Here is a 23,048-nt window from a genome sequence, read left to right as displayed (position 1 = left end):
AAATATTTTAAAAGTTTGGGGCATCAGGGTGGCTCAGTCGGTTAAGCATCTGTCTCTGGCTCAGGTCATGACCCCAAAGTCCTGTGATCAAGCCTGTGATCAGGCTCCCTGCTCAGTGGGGAGTCTGCTTCTCCCTCTTCATCTGCCCCTCTCCTCTACTTGTGCTCACTCAAGTGCGCTTTCTCAAATGAGTAAATAAAACCTTTAGAAAAATATATTTTAAGTCTTTTAAAAAACTGGTCAAATCTACCACCCTTTTTTTACTGATGTATCTCATATCTTAAGTATAAGTAAGAATCTATAGAGGTTAATAGGTGTCTTTCAGGTTTTTGTTGATGAGCAGGTGATATAAAATAAGTTAAACTATTTTTTAAGATTTTATAAATAATTATTGTTTAAATACATATGTTCCCATAATGCTGTATGTTAAGGAACAATGAAGACATTCTTCCAAATTACTGGGTGTCCTACTTTTATTTAAAATTTGCCTTGATGTATTGATAGCTCAGGTAGGAATAGCAGTATAGATTTTTTTTCTCCTTGAGGAAAGAGCTCTGGTGCAGAATGAAAAGCTCTCTGATGTAGCAAGAAGACTACTGCAATATATTATGAAGAGGAGAGTATGGTTTCTATGCTGACAAAAATGAGGGGGAGTACAGAAGTGCAGGTATACTGTAGCCAAGGTTACTATAATCAAACTGCCACTGGGATTTGTTGGTAAACTACAGATGAACAGAGCAACAGAACTTCAGACCTTAAGTTTGAAGGTAGCCTTATTGTTTGTCTTCCAGTGGTACTAAATGACAGTGCAAGTAACTCTTCTGGCCTCTAATGAAGCTTTAACTGGTTGGTTCTTCATGTTATGAGAAAAGTAAAGACAACGTGTATTAAGTGGTATCTTTCCATCCATTCATCAATTTTGGCATAAGGTCACCAAGTATCTTTTCCTAGAAGGGCTGTTCTTTACTCTGATATTATGATCTTCTAGCCTTTTGAGAAATGACTCAAAACTCATGTCTTTTGAAATAATGGCAGTTTTTATAGTAGTATTGATATCTTCAGGGTGACCAACCTACATTAGTCCCCCAATATATTTTTTATTTTATTTTATTTTTTTATTTTTTTATTTTTTATTTTTTTATTTATGATAGTCACAGAGAGAGAGAGAGAGAGGCAGAGACACAGGCAGAGAGAGAAGCAGGCTCCATGCACCGGGAGCCCGACGTGGGATTCGATCCCAGGTCTCCAGGATCGCGCCCTGGGCCAAAGGCAGGCGCCAAACCGCTGCGCCACCCAGGGATCCCTATTTTTTATTTTATTGATCCATCTAATTGCAGCTGGGTTTTAATAGTGAGTACAAAGAGTAGGAAGACTAGTTATACATCTATTAATCTCATCATAAATCTGTTAATATTACACAATTCACTCATCCCAGTAATAAACTTGAGGCCAAAATTAATTTAAAAGTCTAGCTACTTCCTCATGCATTTGACCTGAGATGTCATATGCAACTTGGCTTTAAGCGCGTTTATACTCTGACCCTTTTACAGAAGGCTGACCTAGTTCGACGTGCCTCCCTGCCAATAACACCTTCCGTGTATATTACACTGTATGGTTTACAGAATTCTTTCACGTACCACGTATACTGGGTTATTTGATCTTCCCATCACTTCTGTGAGGAAATCAGGTATTATTATCTACATTCTTCAGATAAAAGAGATTTGGGGAAGCAAGATCACTTGCTTGTGGCTCTAAGCAAGTAAGTGGAAGCGACAGGACTTCATTTTCTATGATACTCTCCAAAATAGCTCCATAAAGATCTGTGACGAGCACACCTATGTTAACTTTATGTTGAACTAACTTAAAGTAGGTTTCAAAACTATGTATTAGTATTTTGTATCTTTCACATCAAAGACATATTATGATTTTTATTAAATTATAGGACCTAAGTGTCTTTTGGATTGAAATCAAAGTAACCTTTTAGAGCAAACCCAAGGTATCATCAGGTTCTCTGTTTATAAATTCATTCATTCAACAAATATTTGTTTGGACAATTAATGTACTGGAAATGTCTAGACCAGCCTGTGTCTTAAAGTATTATCCCCCAGTACTGGCCCCACAACTAAATCATTCTTCATTCATCAATGAGCTTCAGAGAAATTGACACCATCTCTCTCCAGATGCAGCTGTCTTGTATGGTGTCTTTGAACCCTGCATTTTACATCAGTAACATGTCATACAATCCTGACAATTCCTTCCCACATCTTCTTCTCACAAAGCTCTGTTAAGAATGTAGAAGTCATTGGGGCACCTGGGTGGCTCAGTCAGTTGAGCATCAGACTCTTGGTTTCGGCTCTGGTCGTGATCTCAGGGTCGTGATCTCAGGGTCAAGAGATTGGACTCTGCATGAGGCCACCGATCAATGGGGAGTCTCCTTGAGATTCTCTCTCTCCTTCTGTCCCTTGCCCTGCTGTCTCTCTATCTATAAAAAAATAAATTAATTAATTAATTAATTAAATCTTAAAGAAAAAGGAATGCAAAAGTTGCTGAATTTAAATGGCAGCATTTACCTTTTGTTAAGTTGATGTCTTACGATAGATCCAATTAAGAAGCTCTCTGGACCTAAATGTAAATAATGTGATTTACAAGCCATATTTGTTAAGTGCATATGTAAGAAATATACTATTTCGTATTTAGAAATAGTATAAATGGAAGGATATTTTGAGCTAGAATAGCTTATAAAATCTATTGTAATGATGATGGAAAATTTGTCTTCCCTATTAATTCAGGGGTATTTTTTTTTAATTTTTATTTATGATAGTCACACACAGAGAGAGAGAGAGAGAGAGAAAGAGAGAGAGAGAGGCAGAGACATAGGCAGAGGGAGAAGCAGGCTCCATGCACCGGGAGCCCGACGTGGGATTCGATCCCGGGTCTCCAGGATCGCGCCCTGGGCCAAAGGCAGGCACTAAACCGCTGCGCCACCCAGGGATCCCCTAATTCAGGGGTATTAAAGATCATACATAATAGATCAAATATGATATTATAAGCTGGTTGAGAAGCAATTTTTTCATATTATTTTGAAGATATTTTGATAAACTCTAGTCTCATGGAATTGTTTTAAGTTCTAGAATGGTGATATCTTTTAAGATATAAAACTGAGAGAACTTCCAGAACAAAAAAATAGTTTTTAGGGACAATTGGAATTTTTCCATCATATTTTAGAAAAAGACTAATTATGTGTCTATCAGTAATAAAACTACTTCAAATTACACATTATCCGTTTACCAGATTTGTCCAGAACTTAAAACATCTATCAAATACTATTTCTGATGGTATCCAGGATTTGTAAAAGAGGTAAAGAAAATATATATGATGTAAGATTTTTAAAATATCATAAAAGCTTTCAACTTTCATTTTTTATATAAAAGTGAGTATGAATACTTGATCTGATTTGTGTGATACTCAATACGCATTGTATTTCAAAAGGATGAGAATGATTACTCCAAGAACAGTTGATACTAGTTACAGACATTTCAAAAAATATCTAGCAATAAGTTAAAAGCAAACTAAAAAGAAAAATAAAAGATCTCCATATTCCTTTGGTTCAGTCTTTGTAAAAGAAGTATTTTTGGACAGCAAGGCCACTCTTCAGTATAATTTTATTGTGAACCCCAGGACCTCCTCTACCATTAAACCTGTTTTTTTCACCTGTTGGGGCTCCCTACCTCCCTTCTCTGGCCCCATTACTTTTCAGGTTAATTATGTTCTCTTCTTTTCCACCCTCTTTGTCTTGAAAAACAGGCATTCTTCACTGTTTTGTACACCTGAATTCAATATAACCCTGTATATTAACAATACTGGAATTAAAATTAAAAACTTAATTAAAAATATATATAAAAGGAAGAAAAATAGGTATTCTCCTAGGAATTAGCCATTGCTTCTATGATATAAAATGTATAGTTTCGACATTGCACAACCTGGCTATTTACCTTCTCATGGATTAATTTTAGGAAATGGTTTTAGATTTTATAATTAGAATTAATATTAGTATGTTTTGGTATCAGGCATCATTAGTCAATTCTGGGCTGTATTTCCTGGGGTTCCCTTCCCTGAAGGTCCTTTACAGAGGGTCATTTACAGCACCCACATTTCAAAAAGAACAGCAAATTTTGCTTTCCTCCTTGTCCCTAATCAGATTGCTAATTCAACTCAATCTTTATCTCCAATCTCCTTTCTTCTCCATTGGTGTTTTATTATTTTTCCAACCCAGAGGAGCTAGACTCCTAGATTAGGTATTTCTTGAATTTACATATTGTAATCTCATCTGCTCATTTCCTTAGGCAGTCATTGTACATTTGGTAATTCTATTATTATAAATCATTATCTTAAAAAAACCATTTTGTTTTCCACAGGAGTGTCTGGAACCCCTGCTGGCCTATCCTTAAAGAGTTACTCTGAAATACATCTATACTTAATCAAAAACATTTCAAAGTAGATGTTTATTTCTTTAGCTAGAAAGATTAGTTTGTTTTTAATGCTACACTTTGAACACCTTCAAATTTCAGAGCTTTCAAAAGACTTTTATTTATGTGTTTCCCTCTATATTTTCTTTTTTAATCTCTCTCTATACATATCCATATAGAAAATGTTCACACTATTTGGTGTGTATATTGGCATAAAAGAAAAGGAATGTCTTTGTAAAATAATCAACATACCAGTGCCTAAATATTTCTTTTATAAATAACTATAGTCTAACATTTTACCTATCCTAAACACAGCTATATTCCCATCTTGCTCTTTGGGGGCTTTTTGCTTCTTGGAGAGACAAATCAAACTAGTACTTGACCAGCTAAAATGGCTTTTACAAAGTGTGCTTTCACGATAGTTTCAAGAATCTTAAAGCAGGAGGAGATGTTAAATATCCTTGAATAAAACGTGTTAATTCGTAATGATGAAGGTGAGGCTAAAGTTACAGCCATAAGAAAATTAGGGGCAGAAGAGGAAGAGAACTCAGATCTCTAGTGCTTTGTTCAATATACCATATTGACTGAGGCAGCCCCTCGAGCCTTCCCTCGGCCTACACATAACACACATTTGGTATTCTGCGTTCTAAACCCTCAGCACGTTGGAATTACCAAATTGGATGTGAGAGGAAGGGAAGAAATTGTGCTATCGTGTCTGCTGTGACTGTCAGACAGGAGATGACAGTAAATAATGAGGTCGGATTCAATCACAAAACCCAAATCCAGCAGCCTGAGGACATTCAGAGAAGGGGTAAAGAGACTTACATACCTCAGAAGTCCTAGAAGTCACCACTGCATGATAGAATGATTAAGTACTGGTTTCTATTTTTTTATTTTTTAAGATTTATTTATTCATGAGAGACACACAGAGAGAAGCAGAGACATAAGCAGAGGGAGAAACAGGCTCCCTGTAGGGAGCCCAATGTGAGACTCTATCCCAGGACCCCAGGATCACAACCTGAGCTGAAGGCAGACGCTCAACCACAGAGCCACACAGGTGCCCCTGTACAGGTTTTAATGGGGAAAAAAATCATTAAGAAATGGATAAATTGTGTTCACCATATGTGATCTTGAAAAGCAAAGAAATGGATCTGAAGTTTGGAAAGACATGGGCAAAATGAATAAAATATCAATGGATGTTAACCAGACAAGATCATGGTGACTTTGTTTCTTGTTTGAAACTTTCTGTATTAAAAAAAGAAGAAGTAGAAAGGAAAAAAATAATCATTAGCTTTTTACTTAAGACATTTTTAAAAAGCTTTTAATGGGCACCATTGGGGAATTAAAACTATCAAATATTGCTTATAAGAATAATTCAGCTACCAGCAAAAATAATTCATGAATAATTCTTATTCTGTTTATAGAATAAAACTGTCCTAATAAAGCATCAAATCTATCATCAAAAAGATGAGAGATAACAATTGCTGGTGAGGATGTGGAAAAGAGGAATCCCTTGTGTATAGCGACGGAATGCGAATTGGCACAGCCACTATGGAAAACAGAATGGAGGATCCTCAAAAGACTAAAAATATAACTACCATATGATCCAGCAGTTGCACTTCTGGCAATATATCTGAAGGAAAACAAAACAGTATTTTGAAGAGATATCTACACCCTTATGTTTATAGCATGTTTATTAATTATAATAGCCAAGACATGGAAATGAACCAAGTGTCCATCGACAAATGAATGAAGAAGTTGTGATACACACATGCATGCGCACGTGCGACACACACACACATACTGGGATATTATTCAGTCATTAAAAAGAAGATCCTGCTGTTTGTAACAACATAATTATCATTGAGGATTACACTAAGTAAAATAAGCCAGATACAGAAAGCCAAATACTATATAGAGACTTAGAACAAAACAAAAAAACAAACTTGGGACGCCTGGGTGGCTCAGCAGTTGAGCGTCTGCCTTCAGCTCAGGGCATGATTGGGATCAAGTCCCACATGGGGCTCCCTGCCTGGAGCCAGCTTCTCCCTCTGCCTATGTCTCTACCTCTCTCTCTGTGTCTCTCATGAATAAATAAGTAAAATCTTTTTTAAAAACTCCGGGCAGCCCACGTGGCTCAGCAGTTTAGTGCTGCCTTCAGCCCAGGGCCTGATCCTGGAGACCTGGGATCAAGTCCCACGTCGGGCTCCCTGCATGTGTCTCTGCCTCTCTCTCTCTCCCCGTGTCTCTCATGAATGAATAAACAAATAAAAATCTTAAATAAAAAAATAAAATAAAATAAAAAATAAAAACTCCTAGAAAAAAGATCAGATGTGATTAGCATAGGCCAGAGATATGAGGTGGGGTCATTGGACAAAAGTGGTCAAAAGGCACAAACTTTTGGTTATAAGATAATTAAATACTGGGATATAAAGTACAACATGATGAGTATAGCTAACACTGCTATATGGTATATTTGGAAGTTATTGAGAGTAAATCCCAAGAGTTCTCATCACAAGGAAATCAATTGTTTTTCTTTTCTTTCTTTCTTTTTTTGTTTTTTTGACATCTAAATGAAATGAGAGATGCTGACTAAATTTATTGTGATCACTTCACAATATATATAAGTCAAATCATTATGTTATGCAGTTTAAACATAAAAACAATTCTATTTTGGGGGAAAATATTTATATATGCTTATAGGAACACATGCTTTAACTTCTACAACACCTATGAAGTTTCAACAGTGAGACCATGCTCATTTTACTGAGTCTGACAACAATTATTGGGGTAGTTGATTAAATATACCAAGTGTAGGGACGCCTGGGTGGCTCAGCAGTTGAGCACCTGCCTTCACACCTAGGGCATGATCCTGGAGTCCTGGATCAAGTCCTGCATCGGGCTCCCTGCATGGAGCCTGCTTCTCTCTCTGCCTGTGTCTCTGCCTCTGTGTGTGTGTGTGTGTGTGTATGTGTCTCATGAATAAATAAATAAAATCTTTATATATATATATATATATATATATATATATATATATATATATATATATCTCAAGTGTAAAACATCATCCTCCCATGGACCAAATAATTCTTTTTATCTGAATAGTTTGGGTTGCCTTACTGATCAAATTAACTGGATATTTGTCAAATTTATGCCATTTAGAGGTATACTCCCCATGAGAGTAGTAATATTTTGGCATTAATTTTTATAAGTAGGTAGTTGCTGATTTTTCTAAAACGATGTTTAAAACCTATTGTTTTGTGATTCAATCCAGATAATATATATATAAAAAAAATCTCACTTTCTTTGCTGTCACCTATCCCACCTTACAGATAGTCATTAAAGAAAAATAATAGAGTATTCCAAATCCTGGAAAGTTCTAGCTACACTATGCTTTTTTCTTCTATTTTTAACCGATTTGATTTCTGTGTTGAATTTCATATCAATGGGAATGTTGGATTCCTTATCACTAATGCTTTCCTTTTTGTTTGTTTGCTTGTAGTCACCGAGGCAGCCTTGTAACTGTTCTCTCCAAGCAGCACATGCGATGGCTTTGGGACATCAGTGGAAGAAGGCCCTTCTGGATAGGCAAGTGTTTGTGCTGTATTGACAACAGGAGGGTGAGGACATCAAGAGGGCATTGCCTTCCCATGGGCCAAATAACTGTGCTTTTTCAGTAACAAGCAACAGTTAGATGGTTGGATGGTCTATTTTTTTTTTCTTTTCTGGAGGGGCTGCCCAGTGGACAGTCTGTCTTTTAAAACTCATCTTAATCACACAACAGTTTGATTTGTAGATATCTATCTCAAAGAAATAATAAGGGATGTGGTTTGGTTTATAGGTAAGAGAATTCAATGACCAGTATTTCTAAAAGTAAAAAATTAGCAAGAGCTATAAACAGGGGATAGTTAAATAAATATGGTGTAGTCATACGAAGGAATATTTACTATTTAATACTTTGTAAGGCCTGAATAGTAAAGATGTGACGAAGTGCTTTATGTTTATTATTTCATTCAAGAAATATATGTTGGAAGCATATCATATATAAAATATGTAGTATATTTGTGACAGGGTGCTAAGTAAAAAAGCAGAATCCACAGCCATATGAAGTAAAAAATAATGTGGAATAAAAAATTGTTATACATGTGATATGTGTATACATACATGTGCATGTGATATATACAAATACATATATAAAAAAATATACCAAAGATTTAGAAATGTTTACCTCTATTGACAATTATAGGTGGATCTTAATTTTATCCCTTGTTTTCTGAAGTTTTAATATCCTCTTCAATTTTAATAATAATACAAATCTCTTAAGATTCTATTTTTAGGAGTAGAATTCTAGGAGCACATCAAAATATTTTCACCATCTGTCCTTGAAGATATTGGATTTTAGGGAACTATAGTAAACTCAACGTTGGCTTCTCAAAATCTCTGTAATACTTAGTAGATCTCTAACTTGGGAAATTCTCTGAGAGTTAAAGCTGGAGGAGACACTTTCTCTGCTTCCACAGCAACTCATCTCAAGCCTCGATTCCCACAGAGTACTTAGGCATAACGCATCCTGATCAATAATGCAAGGAAACCATCCAGAAGGTGATCTTACTCCATTTTATTCTGTCCTCAAAATACTAAGGGAGAATCACTTGGGACGAGGTTATAGGCCATGCAACTAAGACTGTCTTCCTGGTTGAGTTTGGTTGGGAGATGCCAGCCAGATCATGCTGTCATAGGTGACTTTTTTCACATTGTAGCCTCTTTATTTCTACTATTAAGGAAAGTGAGGAGGAGGACTATTCCTTTAAGAAAAATGACAAAAGCTTTGCAACACTGAAGTGTAATTTGTAAAATTGCCAGTGGGAATAGAGAGGCAAGTTGAGAAAAGCTGCTTTTTTGTTGGAATTTTAGCAGGCTGAAAAATCTTACGTTCCAGACTAAAAATAATACCTAGTTAAGCTACTTTCAAATATGAAAACCAAGACAGTTAAATAGCAAGAAAGAACAATAGACAAAAGTGTACCTGTTTCCCTGGGGTAGGAGTTCTGACTGTAGAATAATGTGAATAATAATTACTGTGTACTAAACATGTATGTATGCCACCAACTTTATCTTACATACTACTTAAATTATCTTATTTAATACTTAAAACAGCCCTTGATAAACTATTTTTATTCCCATTTCTTAGATGAGGAAATGAAAATTTAGAGTGGTTAAGTGACCTGCCAAAAGTTGCCCAACTAGTCAGTTATAGATCTAGGATTTGGATTTGGATCTGCCTGACTCCAAGCCATATGTTCTTTCTTTTTAAAATTTTTTGGATTTTAATTTTTTAAGACTTTATTTATTTGAGAGAGAAAGAGAGAATGAACGTGTGGAGGGGAGGGGCAGAAGGAGAGGGACCCCAAGATCATGACACAAGCTAAAGGCAGGTGCTTAACTGACTGAGCCATCCAGGTACCCCTCAAAGCCATATGCTCTTAACTGCATTTTAGGATTCCCAGGCCTTTTTCTGTGTTTTAAAATGTAGGCCTGTATTTGTGGTTACTGAGCTTAGAGCAATAGAGTGATAACGATATCTGAGCATAAATGTAATATTGGCACATTCTTTGATTCACCTTAGGTTTGAATGACCAAGTGCATGCTGGCCACTGGGAGTGGATCGGCGGGGAACCTGTCACCTTCACCAACTGGAGGAAAGGGCCCCCTCAACGTTTAAAGCATGGCAAGGACTGTGTTTTGGCTCAAAGACAAGGGAAATGGCAAGTGCAGGACTGTAGGAAGGGCAAACCTCACAATTACGTGTGCTCCAGGAAACTCCAGATGTAACTGGCCTGTATTACAGGTGCCCACTTGGGATCTCTCACCTATTTATTTACGAGATTTGTACATATTGTTCAATAGAAAATAAGGTGTCATGGCTGACTTGGTACATTTCTTTTTTCATAGTATAGGAGTGATTCTATCTAGTAAAAAAGAAACCTTGAAGAATAGTTCCAGGAAGATGGATCAATGAATATTTCTTTCAGGAAGAGGTACAATGCTTAGATCTCAACACCTTCCGAAATAAATGCCTACAGTCTTATATGGTACAAGATTAGCTTATTCTGGGATACTCTCACCCTGACCGCACTCCATATCTGAGTCAGTACCAAGTCCATGGTCCCTGGATTGTTTTGTCCCAAGACCTCAAGCGAATCCACTCTGAAATCTGTGCTGCAGCTGCTTCTACCACTTCCACCGGAGTAAAGCCAACCCTACGGGCTCGTTAAATCACTGTGGAACTGCAAAGTGTTGCATTGTCCTTTTGGAGCCCTTTCGAATGTGAAACCTGAGATAAGAGGCTTGTGGATAGAAAGGAGAATGCTCTGTGGTAGAAGAGCAAAGCTTTAGATAAGAAAATCTTGTAGATAGAAGCTCATTTGCAAAGCTCTAGTTCAGGTAAGAATTCTGAGGCTACCTGTCCTTCAGGGGTCAACCTATCCCTCAAGAGACAGATCTCTTTTTTCCAATAAAAATGTTGGCATCATACCATCCCAGAGTTAATCATTAAGTTTCCCCCTGCCTTCCAGATTCATGAGAAATTTGAAGTAATGTGAATTCTCTTTCATTTACGTATAGGGTACCGACTAGCATTTTGCAAGGACGTTTATTATAGAGTAGATATGAGTGATGGTTAACACATGGAAGAGAAATACTGCTTCCTCTGAAGGGTCTCAATGAACTGTGTTGATGAACAAAGAAAAATCATACTGAAAGCAGAGCCCTTGAAAACCTATATTCTCAGAACGGATTTTGATACAATTTTGAGCCCTTAAATCTCTAATATTTATAGAAATGGCATGCTTACCTGATTCTCTAACGTAAAGATCCCTTATTAATTTATAATATCGGCCGAATGAAACATTTTTTTTTTTCTACCAGTGAAGCATGTTGCAGCTTTACAGGAACTCCCTTCGGAAATCAAGATTTAATTACAGGAAATTAGAAATTTATTTCTGAAGCATTTGCTCAATTTTTCCTCTTTTCATAATCACTGAAAAATACGGTTGTGCCAAATGGAACTTGCTTTATGAGTAATTCAGTGTAGTTTCAGAGTCAAAACAGGGTTACCAAGTAGACTAAAGCTTTGGTGCAGGTTTTATTATAATAACACATTCAGTAAAGTGAAAATAAATGGAAGAAATTCAGTCCAGTTTCTGGATATAAGACATGACAAACTTGTTTCATTTCTGCTCACTTATCAAAATTTTTGTAATTAGAAATAATTACAAAGAAAAGTTGGGATAACGTTTAGGCAGGCCTACCTTTTACTTAAATTTAAAAGGCACATTGGACTTGGGAGGCTCCTTTAGGTATTCCAGGTAGGCTCTGAACTGATACAACATGCAGGTCTTTCCTATGACACAAGCACTCTCTGGTATTTAACCAAAAGATGGAAAAACCCACCGTCCATACCCTCTCCACTCCTTTCTGATCCACTGGGGTCTGCAGCGTGGGGAAGTGAGATGCCAGGTAATGCAGCAAAGAGTTGTTTATGTAAAGAGTGATATCCTAGGAGGGAAAGTAAAAGTTCAAGAAATGAAGAGTTCAGGGGCCACTCCTACTAGAACTCCAGAGCTCTAGTAACTATTTAAGGCTGGGAATCCAGATCCAAGACTGTTAAGTAGAACCTGGTCAGCATGGTAGATTTTATTATACCTTGTTGCAACAATGATGTTTAAGTGTAATTGCAAATGCTAGCACAAAGAGAGAATGCTTTGATTTTTGTAGCAACTAGAAATACTGGAATAATATTTTTAAATGTTCCTGATCATAAAAGCATCAATCAGGTTGTAAAATGCAAGTAATTGACTGAGGATACAAAGAAAAATTCAGGCAAGTTGGGGTGCTGAGCAATATTTATCATGACCTTCGTTTCTTTCTCATCATTGGGCTTTGACTTCAGGGGAGAAAAGAAGTAAATGATCAACATCATAAAAGTAAAAGACAAGGGGGGACCTGGCTGGCTCAGTTCGTGGAAAATTTGATTCTTGATCTCAGGGTTATGAGTTCAAAAACCATGTTGAGTGTAGAGATTACTTAAAAATAAAATCTTTAATAAAAAAAAAAAAAAGTAAAGGATGGTCCTGGTTCTCTCCACCTAGGTTGGTCACTGTCACCCGTCAGGTTCTGGTGGGAGCAGGAAGGAAGGAAATGGAATAATGGTAAAAGGGGAATGGGTGATCATGGGAGAGAAGAGGGGAGAGAGGTGAGAAGGGTTGGGCAGGAAGAGATGGGGCAGATGATAGCTAAAAAGGAGAGCATCAGAAAGACGGACTTCCATGCCACCCAGCTCTTCTCCCCAGACTTGAATACTGACTCAGGAACCGTCCCCCTCTTCAGGGGTATCAGTCCAGCTAAGTAGTGTGTAGCTTTTCAGAATCCTGTGATTTTTGTCCTTTAACAACAACATTCATATGTATACTGCATATATTTTACTGAACATAAAAGCATATGATAATTATTTCATCTCCTTCCAAGGTGTGGTATCAATGAACCAGGTGACATTTATTTACATTTCTGTTTTTGTTTATTTTTAATACAAAGAGAACATGCACATATTTTCATTAACACTATGGCTTGTATAATTCAAACCAGGAGGAACTGGTGCTGATTAATTTTGGCAGCAAAGGAACCTATGAAATGTACTGTCTTAAATACTACTACTATTGTAACAAAATTAATAAAATGAAACTATTTTTACTTCTGAGCTACTGTTGCTTTAGTTGTTAACATTTTATATTTATCCATTGTAAGAAGGGATAGAAAAGGAAACTCAACATGTCTTTTTTTTATCCTTGCTGTTTAAATCAGCCTTTAGTTACATGGCTTTTAGTCATCTACCCAGCCACCCAGCCATCTATCCATCTACTATTTATTCAACGAATATTAAATATCCAGTGCCAACCCCTCACCTAGTCTAGATACTGGAGATACTACTGTGAATGGGATAGGAAAATAAAAGTATAAAAGCATAGTGGATACGTGCAAAGTTCTAATAGTTTTTTTTTTTTTTTTTAAGCGTGAAACTTTTTATCAGGGAGGAAGTCACAGTGGAATTCATTGATCACATTATCCCTTTTCAGAATTGAAGGGAAACACACCCCAATACAAACAGCTCAGGCTGTCTTTTGTTATATTTCTCTCCTGATTAAGAAACTGGTATTACTTCCTGTATTTATGATCAGGTCAAACGGTTACAGATAGCAGCTGTCCCAAATTTCCTGTCTCCAGATCAAGTTAGGAACTAAAGTTTTCAAATCTAGCTGCCTGATTTTTTGCAACAAGACAAGCAATGTTTTGCAACAAGAGGTACACAAGTATGGGTCTCTGTGTCTTTGAGATTCCTGGAGTAACAGGAATAAAAAAGAGAACAATGATACTATCTCACCTAATATCCTTATTGTAGTCCCGGGACAATGAAGTCTTTAGGAGTTAAAGTGGGAAGAGATTAGCACTTGAATAGAGACTTCCAAATCGTTGGCTGAATATCTTCAAATTATTCTACATATTCTAATTATTACTGCTCTGAGCAAATGGTCTGCTTACATTCCAGTAAAATATCTTTGAATAATAAGTACGATAAAATTGACATATGCTTGACAACATTATTGTAAGTAAAAGAGGATGGACGGGAAAAGCCACGTAGTACATGATCCATTTGTATGAAATGTCTAAAACAGGCAAGTCTACAAAGGCAGAAAGCAGATTTGCGGTTGTCAGGGGGTGGGGGGAGGGGAAATTGAAACTAACAATGGCTACAGGGTTTCTTTTTGAGGGTAGGGAAATGATCTGGAATTAGACAGTGGGGATGGTTGTACAACATAGTGAATACACTAAAAAACCACTGAAGTGTGCACTTCAAAATGGTGACTATTACAGGAAATATATCTCAATAAAAATACTATTAAAAATTGCCAAATAAAAATTTATTTTAGAAAGCTGTAAATGGGTTGATATATTTGCTGTGTGTTTATCTGACTCATCCAAGATACTTTTTCCAGTCTTTGCTTGGTGTCTCACCCAGGTTTTTGTTTATTTATCTAGTTGGTTAAGGGGAAGAGCATGTTGATTGGATGTACTGTTTAACTTACAGTACAGCTTTATTGATCTTCCTCCTTTCTCCCCATTAATCATGAGAGGGCTATTACTGATGGCAGAGTGTGTCTGGATATGTGTAATGTCCAGAATGCCATGATTTTCTAAAATTAATTCTACAAGTCTTTAGAACAGGATCATGCAGGAAATGAATATACCCTCCTCGTAACTTACACATATAACTGTTCATTTTGAACAGTTTTTATAGGTCTTATATTCTGCTAGGCAATAAAGTCTAGTTTATCTTAAGACAGAAAGGAACAAAAATCAACCAACACTTCCATTAGGGCCTTATGGTAACCCGCAATACTTTTTCCAAGCAATGAATAAGAGTTCACCTTTTGCTTCTATCCCCATCTGTATTTTTGCTTCCCAAAGGCCATCAATCCCAACTCAGTCTACAGGAAAAAAAAGGAAAAATATATGCCATCCCAAAACAGTCAAAACAAAGCTGAAGTGGCTATATTAATATCGGGGTAGATTTTAGAGCAACCGAGTTTGAAGGAGTTTATTTTATAAATTTAAAGGAGTCAATACATCCAGAAGACATAATACTTCTAACATATATGTATCTACTAACAATGTTTAGAAATACATGAAGCAAAAACTGATACAATTAAACAAATCTATAATAATAGTTAGAAATATTAAGACCCTCTCAATAATTGGTAGAACAAGTAAGCAGAAAATCAGTAAGGATTTAGAAGTGTGAACATTGTTAACCAAATTAACCTGACATTGGGGGATCCCTGGGTGGCTCAGCGGTTTAGCGTCTGCCTTTGGCCTAGGACGCGATCCTGGGGTTCCAGGATCGAGTTCCGCTTCAGGCTCCCGGCATGGAGCCTGATTCTCCCTCTGCCTCTGTCTCTGCCTCTCTCTCTCTCTCTCTCTCTCTCTCTGTGTCTATCATGAACAAATAAATAAATATATCTTTAAAAAAAAATTAACCTGACATTGCTAGAACACTCTACACAACAACAGCAGAGGAGACATTCTTCTCAAGTGCACAGGGAACATTTACTGGGGTGAACTATATTCTGGGACATAAAATGAGTCTCAATAAATTTAAAGGGATTTAAGTTATACAAAGTATGTTCTCTGATCATAAGGGAGTTAAATTAGAAATCTATAACAGCTATCCCTGGAAAACCCCTAACGTTTGGAAACTAAGTTATAAACTTACTCAACTCATGGGGTAAAGAAGAAATCAAAGGGCAAATTAAAAAGTCTGATGACTTTTTAATAAATGAAAACCATGGGGGCACCTAGGTAGTTCAGTAGGTTAAATGTCCAACTCTTGATTTCAGCTCAGGTTGTGATCTCCAGGTTGTGGGATCCAGCTCTGCATGGGGCCCTGTGCTCAGGGTGGAATCTGCTTGAGATTCTCTCTCTCTCCCGCTGCCCCTCCCCCTGCTCATGTTCTCTCTCAATTAATTAATTAATTGCAAAAATATTTTTAAAATGTAAACAACATATTAAAGTTTGTGGGATGCCCTTAAAGAATTATGTAAGGGAAATTTTATTGCATTAAATGTCTATATTCCAAAGAAGAAAGGTTTTAACTTCAACTTCCACCTTAAGAAACTAGGCGGGGGGATCCCTGGGTGGTGCAGCAGTTTAGCGCCTGCCTTTGGCCCAGGGCGCGATCCTGGAGACCCGGGATTGAATCCCACGTCGGGCTCCCTGCATGGAGCCTGCTTCTCCCTCTGCCTGTGTCTCTGCCTCTCTCTCTCTCTCTCTGTGTGACTATCATAAATAAATAAAAAATTAAAAAAAAAAAAAAACTAGGGGGAAAAAAGACAGAAGAAGTAAGGATATACATAATATCAGAGTAGAAATCAATGAAACCAAAAGCTAGTTCTTTAAGAATATTGATAAAATTGGTAAATCTCTAACTGGACCAATCAGGAAAAAAATGAAAGGACACAGATTACCAAGTCCCAGAGAGCTTCACTATTGAATTTTGCAAATATTCAAGGAAGGAATAGTGCCAATTCTACAAACACCCAGAAAATCTCAAAAGAATACTTTCTGATTTATTCTGAGGCCAGTGTTACTTTGATACCAAACTATACAAAAATATTATAAGAACACTACAGACCAATATCCCTCATGAATATAGATAGAAAAATTCTAAGCAAAAATTAATTCAAAGTCAACAATATATACAAAAGAATAATACATCTTGATCAAGCTACTAAGAAAATGACAGGCCACAGTCTGGAAGAAAATATTTACTGTGCATTTCTGTGATAAAAGACTTAAATCCATATTACACAAAACAGATCCTCAAAAATCAGTAATAAGTTTTCTTAAAATGGGCAGAAGCTTTGAACAATACATCACCAAAGATGGCAAATAAGTAAATGAAAATATGTCAACATATTAATCATTGGTTATTAAAAATCATAAAGCTGTAATGAGAGAGTATTACACACCTATTAGAATGGCTCAAAGTATAAAGACTGACTGACTTTAGCAAGTGTTGGTGAGGAATTAGAACTCTTATACACCACTGGTGAAATCTAAAGTAGTCCAACCAATCTGGAAAACAATTTAGTGGTTTCTTAAAAAGTTAAACATATAACTACCATGTGATCCAGCCATTTTATTCCTAGGTATTCACCCTAGAGAAAAGAACGCATATTTCCATTCAAAGACTTACATGAATGTCATTGCAACTTTATTTGTAACAGTCTAAACTATAAACAACCAAATGTCCATTATCATGTGAGTGGATAAACAAATCATAGTATATCCTTGCAATGAAATCTATTTAGGAATAAAAACAAATGAGATATTGCTACAGCATCGTGGATGATTCTTAAAATAATTAGACTGAGTCAAAGAGCCTGAGAAAGAATACATAATGTATATGTACTTTATTTATAGAAAATTCTAGAAAGTGCAAACTTTATATATGGTAACAGAAAGCAAGTCAGGTGTTACCTGGGAACGGGAGAGTAGGACAGGAAAAGAGAGAGGAAAGGATTGAAAAGGGAAAAAGGAAACTTTTAGGGATGATGGATATATTCATGCTCTTGATTGTGGCAATATTTTCACAGGTATACATACTTTATTTTTTTAAGATTATCTTTATTTATTCATGAGAGGCAGAGAGGCAGAGACACAGGCAGAGGGAGAAGCACACTCCCTGTGGGGAGCCGGATCTGGGACTCAATCCCAAGACCCTGGGATCACGACTGGAGCCAAAGGCAGATGCTCAACCACTGAACCCCAGGTGCCCCAAATTATACACTTTAAAATATACTTATTGTATGTCTACTGCATTTCAATAAAGCTGTTTAAGGAAACAATAGTTTCTACAACATGGAAAATTTTCAAAAAAAGAACTAGTATAACGATATCCTCATTTCTGGGCAGTAAGATATTGGTGTAAAATCGTGAGACTTAAATATCCAACGACAGAAGAATGGAAAATTATATTGGAAATGGAAATGGAAAATGGAAAAATTATATTGATGGAAAATATGGAAAATTATATTGTCTCCATTAAAGTGGTAATTTTATCACGTAATGTTGTTTTAAAACAACAGAATATAAAATAATATATGCACCATTTTAATAGCTACACATCAGAAAGCAAGCTGACAGGAGAGAAGCATGGTGGGTTTATATCATGATGCCACCATTAACTCATTATGTATTTTAAATTCTTTAAGCTTAGGTTTCTCATCTATGGGGATAACAGTTAACTTCTGGAAAAATTGTTGTGAAAATTAGATGTGAAACTATAAAGAATATGCCTGGAACATAGTAGGTACTCAGTAAAAGATACCTTCTTAAAAGTTGTTGTGTGAGTGTGTGTGAGACAGAAAGAGAGAGAGAGATGCAAAGTACTGGAAGAGAGGGACAATTTTTTTTTTTTTTAAGATCTATTTATTTGAGAGAGAGAGCATGAGGAGGTCGACTGGGAGGAGAGGAAGGAGGGAAGAGCGGGGGAGAGGCAGAGGGAGAGAGACGAGCAGACTCCACACTGAAGGCAGGGCTCGATCCCAGGATCCCAAGATCATGACCTGAGCCAAAGAAAGATGCTTAACTGACTGAGCCACCCAGGCGCCCCAAGAGAGTGACAATTTTAAACAGTCCCTGTGCTCACCAGTAAACAGGGAAGGAAGGTCTGGGGGTGGGAGAGTTGAGATTTTAAAGTTCCGTATGACAAGTGAGAACATTCCCACATGTTAGGACATTTGTGTTGATCATGGAAATGTTTCCAGTTTTTGGAGAAATCCAGATGACCAAGGAAGCCCTTTTTAAAACCCCAATATGTCCTCATTTCAGACATGATCTATGATACACAAATCTCATTATGAAGAGAGACATGCTAGCAGATGGTTTTTCACATGACAGAAAGAATTGTTTGTTGCTAAGGACTTGAGAGATCATTCTTTCTCAGAATGGCTCCTCACGGAGCCATGTTTTGAAAACCTCCTTTAGAAATTCAGTATTTAAGGAATATACTTGTGCCACGTACTGAGGATCCATCATGCCCCCAGATGAACACGTGAAGAATTAAATGGTACTAAATGGAGAGAAATATAGTTCAGGTTGTATAGGAGTCAGCAAGGATTCAGGCCAGAAGTGAAAAGACAGGAAAAAAACAGCAAAATCTGGCTCACAGGAAATCTCTGTGCCTGTGTATTTCCTACCCACCAGAATCCTTGGGTCATTTTAGTGATTAGTCTCAAATAACGAGCTTCTTAGAGTTTCAGATTTGAACCAAGAATTGAACTTTTGCAAATCTGACCAAGGCCTGCCTGGCTGGATGGCCTCCTTGGGGCCTGGGGTCAGGTTCACATCAGAAGGCGAGTCTTACTGGAAAGTTCTGCTTTGCTTTTGCATTTTATTGTCATGATTTTTCACAGTTTGTCTCGTGTCACCTTGTTACTTAATTCCCACACCTCCAAGGGAAAAGGAAAAATGTGTAATATTTTCATATTTATGTTACAGATACTTAACATTATGTTTCTGCATAGGTGTTGCCAAGATAGTCAAGCCAACCTTTATTTATGGAGGGTAGAGAATATAAATCTGTCCAAAATCGTTCACGAAATGAAGGACTTAATATTTCCAGAGTTGATTTTGGTGCCCACTCTTGGAGAGTCTTAGGAAAGGGTTGTCAATACAAGGTGTCATTGTTTTAGGTTTCCTATCCGCGAGTTGCTTTTTTTCCTTCAACTTCCCTCTCTTTTGGCAACTTCTCCTTGCATTCTGTCCTACATTTGGCCCCGAGTCAGTTGAAAAGCTTTGCAAGTTGATTTTCCATTCCCATCTGAATTTTAGCTTAGCTGTGGAACTGTTTTCCATGTGTTTTTAATCATTTGTCCATGTGTTATGAGCTTATAGGGACAATATGGTTCCCCCAAGCTGCCTGCATTGTATAAGCAGAAACTGGCAAGGTAGCCAGTAGGGAAATGGTTTTCAGACAGATGCCCCCTACACTCATTTCTGTTGGTGATACACCACCTCCATCTTCCAACCGGAGGAAAACAATTTACAAGCTGCACAAGTCACCTAATGCCGATAGAGTCCTCTGGCAGGAGCTACCTTTTCTAGGAGTATAATTATTCTCCAGGAGAGTCTCGCCTAGGAACTGTGGCTGGTATGACAAAGTTCAAAGACCTACTCTGAGGCTGCAGCCAGGCAATAAAGAAAGGTTTATTCTGAGTCTTCCCAGATTCCGTGGAAATTTGATTTTAAAATAGAGTCTGAACACAGAGAATTAAGGGTAAGTTCTCCAGGACAGAGAGATAGCTCTCAGAAAGTAAAGCTCAATAGGGCCCCACGTCAGAGGTTTCTGTCCACATTTTTATTGGATTCAGTAAGTTAAAGCATTCATTAACCTCCTAAGTGTCAAGCAAGAGATCAGGAACAGAAAAGACACAGATAAATGCATTTAACAAAACTCCCTGGGAGCAGCCCGGGTGGCTCAGCGGTTTAGTGCTGCTTCAGCCTCGGTGTGATCCTGGAGACCCGGATTGAATCCCACGTCGGGCTCCCTGTGTGGAAGCCTGCTTCTCCCTCTGCCTGTGTCTGTTCCTCTCTCTCGCTCTCTAATAAATAAATAAAATCTTTAAAAAAAAAAAAAAACTGTTTTCAGCTGCTGACAATGCCATCTCTAGCAAGCACAGACCCAGCCTCTGGGGAGCCTTCTCTCCTTGGTTTAGGAGGACACATATGCACTCAAATTAAACCAAGTCTGGGGAATCGCTAAATGGCCAAGTAACAAAGAGACCTGGCTTCCAGAAACCCAAAGAAACTCTGGTGTTCTGGGTGAGACAGCTCCTCGTAAATCCTCCACTCCCCAGGGAGCTGGCCGGATGGCAATTCTGCTCTTCTAGCTTAAAGCTTCAGGATTTTCATAGCTGTTTTGCCTACTCTGATCTCCTTTTCTCCATTTTTTAAAAGATTTTATTTATTTATTCATGAGAGATACAGAGAGAGGCAGAGACACAGGCAGACGGAGAAGCAGGCTCCCTGCTGGAGAGAGCCTATTGTGAGACTTGATCCCAGGACCCCGGGATCATGACCTGAGCCAAAGGCAGACACTCAACTATTGAGCCACCCAGGTGACTTTTTCTCCATTTTGTTGAGGACCAAATTTGTGAGAGCTGAGTTCAATGTTGCAGAGATTTGCAACAGCTATGAGGAAGCATGGGTGATCCTGGGAAGGATTATTTAAGGAAGCCCTGAAGCAAAAGTCTGCCTACAGGGGGTTGACCTGTCAGGGGGTTGTGAGAACATGGAGATTGAGCAGTTCTTTCCAAGGCAGAAGACAATGCCAGAGTGTGAAACCTGAAAACTTACAAGAAATCAAGAGACATATTTAAAAGATTCAAAATAAGTAAGATTGTAGAAATGCTAGTGGGAGGCAGCCAGTGGAGTAGAAGGTTGATGGGGGAGTGATATTCACTATGGTAGGTTGGAAAGGGTAGAATCCAAGAGCAGAGTGGGAAGGAGAAACGAATCAATGCGGGGTGACGGTCAAGTGGGAGGGAACTCACCCTTCTGCCCACTTCCATCTTCCTCTGTGGAAGAAGGGAGGAGATCATCTACTGAAGACGATAGAAGAGGTAGAAGGGCCTAAGGCTGGAGATACTTAGAGAAGATTTTTTAAAAATCCACAGAGGAATGGAGACAGAGTTGATGAGAGTAATAGGAGAAAGACTGCTGGGCAGAACTGAGGGTTCAGTTAGGAAGGGGGGTAGTTACTTTATAAGGAACCAATATTTGTCACTTCATTGTCCTCCCTGCCAGCATTCTGCAACCTGGACGTGGCCCAGGGGAGGTGACGGCTTGAAGTTCGGTTGGAACTTCACCAGTTGGGTGTTAGAGAAGTACAAAGGGGCAAGGGAGTCGGGAAGATTCCACAAGTGTGAAGCGATGGGCCCTGAATCCAACCTGGATGGGAGGAGAAGGAGAGCCTAGAGACAGTCATTTTTAAAACCAATTTTTTGAACATCTACCACACAGAAAGAACTAGGATGGTTATTTTACCTTCTAAGGCCTGAGATGGTGATTCCAGAAGACACAGCCTTACTTCCATGGGCTTTAAAATCTCCAGTGGAAAAAAAATAAAAATAAAATAAAACAAAAAATAAATAAATAAAAAATAAATAAAAAATAAAAAAAATAAAATCTCCAGTGGAGATAGATGTTACACAAATGTTCACACACAATCATCACTTCGCTAGAACCGTGATGGGCCTGTTATGAGGGTAACGGGGAAAGCAGGGAGCCGCCGTACAGAAGGGAAGCCACAGAATACGGTCGTGGGAGAGTGGAATGAGAAGTCCACCACCTGGAGGGGTAGCCATTCCTGATAAGAACCATGAGAGACCCCTAACTCTGGGAACCAAAGGGTTGTGGAAGGGGAGGTGGGCGGGGGATGGGGTAGCTGGGTGACCGGCACTGAGGAGGCCACTTGATGGGATGAGACTGGGTATTATACTACATGTTAGCAGATTGAATTTAAATTAGAAAAAAAAAAAAAAAACCACCATAGGAGTTGAAGTGTCAGGGGGATGGAGAGGCCAGGGGAACACTGGGGTCATCAGATCTGGGTTAGGGTTCTGAATGGGGTGTCATGTCATGCTGATGACCAGTTAGACCCATCCGTGTGGACACTGACATCGCTCAGGGTGAGGGCAGAATTATGGGTACAAAGAAGGGCAATGAGCTGGAGGTGGAAAGCAGGGCAGGCAGGATTGTCCCTGGAGAGGTTTAGGGCCCTGGAGCCCCCGAAATCTTGTAGCTTACAAGCTGGAAGGCAGAGTCGGGAATCAGATAAGGGTATTCTGGCTTCCAGTCCAGTTACTTCCACTGACATTACTCTCCCCGAGAGCAGCCCTCTGCAGAATGAGATGTGATCGAGGTAAATGTTACGGGTGGGGAAGAGGCGCCCGGCAGAGGCTCAGC

General features: G+C 38.1%; 1 protein-coding gene across 5 annotated transcripts in view; it reads left to right on the top strand.

Moving 5' to 3' along the window:
* Positions 1–13,221, top strand: part of FREM1 (FRAS1 related extracellular matrix 1) — a 165,256-nt gene extending 152,035 nt beyond the window's left edge. For 4 of the 5 annotated variants that reach the window (XR_012037985.1, XM_072841396.1, XM_072841398.1 and 1 more), the window contains 2 exons: positions 7,969–8,054; positions 10,093–13,221. Coding sequence is in view for 4 of the 5 variants with exons in the window: in XM_072841396.1 (XP_072697497.1) it covers positions 7,969–8,054; positions 10,093–10,298 (292 nt within the window). In the remaining variant the exon portion in view is untranslated. Of the gene's footprint in view, positions 1–5,890; positions 7,474–7,968; positions 8,055–10,092 lie in introns of those variants that run through there. The other variant, XM_072841399.1, reaches the window with a different exon arrangement.
* The last annotated feature ends 9,827 nt before the right edge of the window (positions 13,222–23,048 follow it).

This window comes from Canis lupus, chromosome 10 (genome assembly GCF_048164855.1).
Source record: "Canis lupus baileyi chromosome 10, mCanLup2.hap1, whole genome shotgun sequence".
NCBI classification, from domain to species: domain Eukaryota; kingdom Metazoa; phylum Chordata; class Mammalia; order Carnivora; family Canidae; genus Canis; species Canis lupus.
Note: the sequence above shows the minus strand (reverse complement) of the source record. Positions and strands in the feature narration are given on the sequence as shown.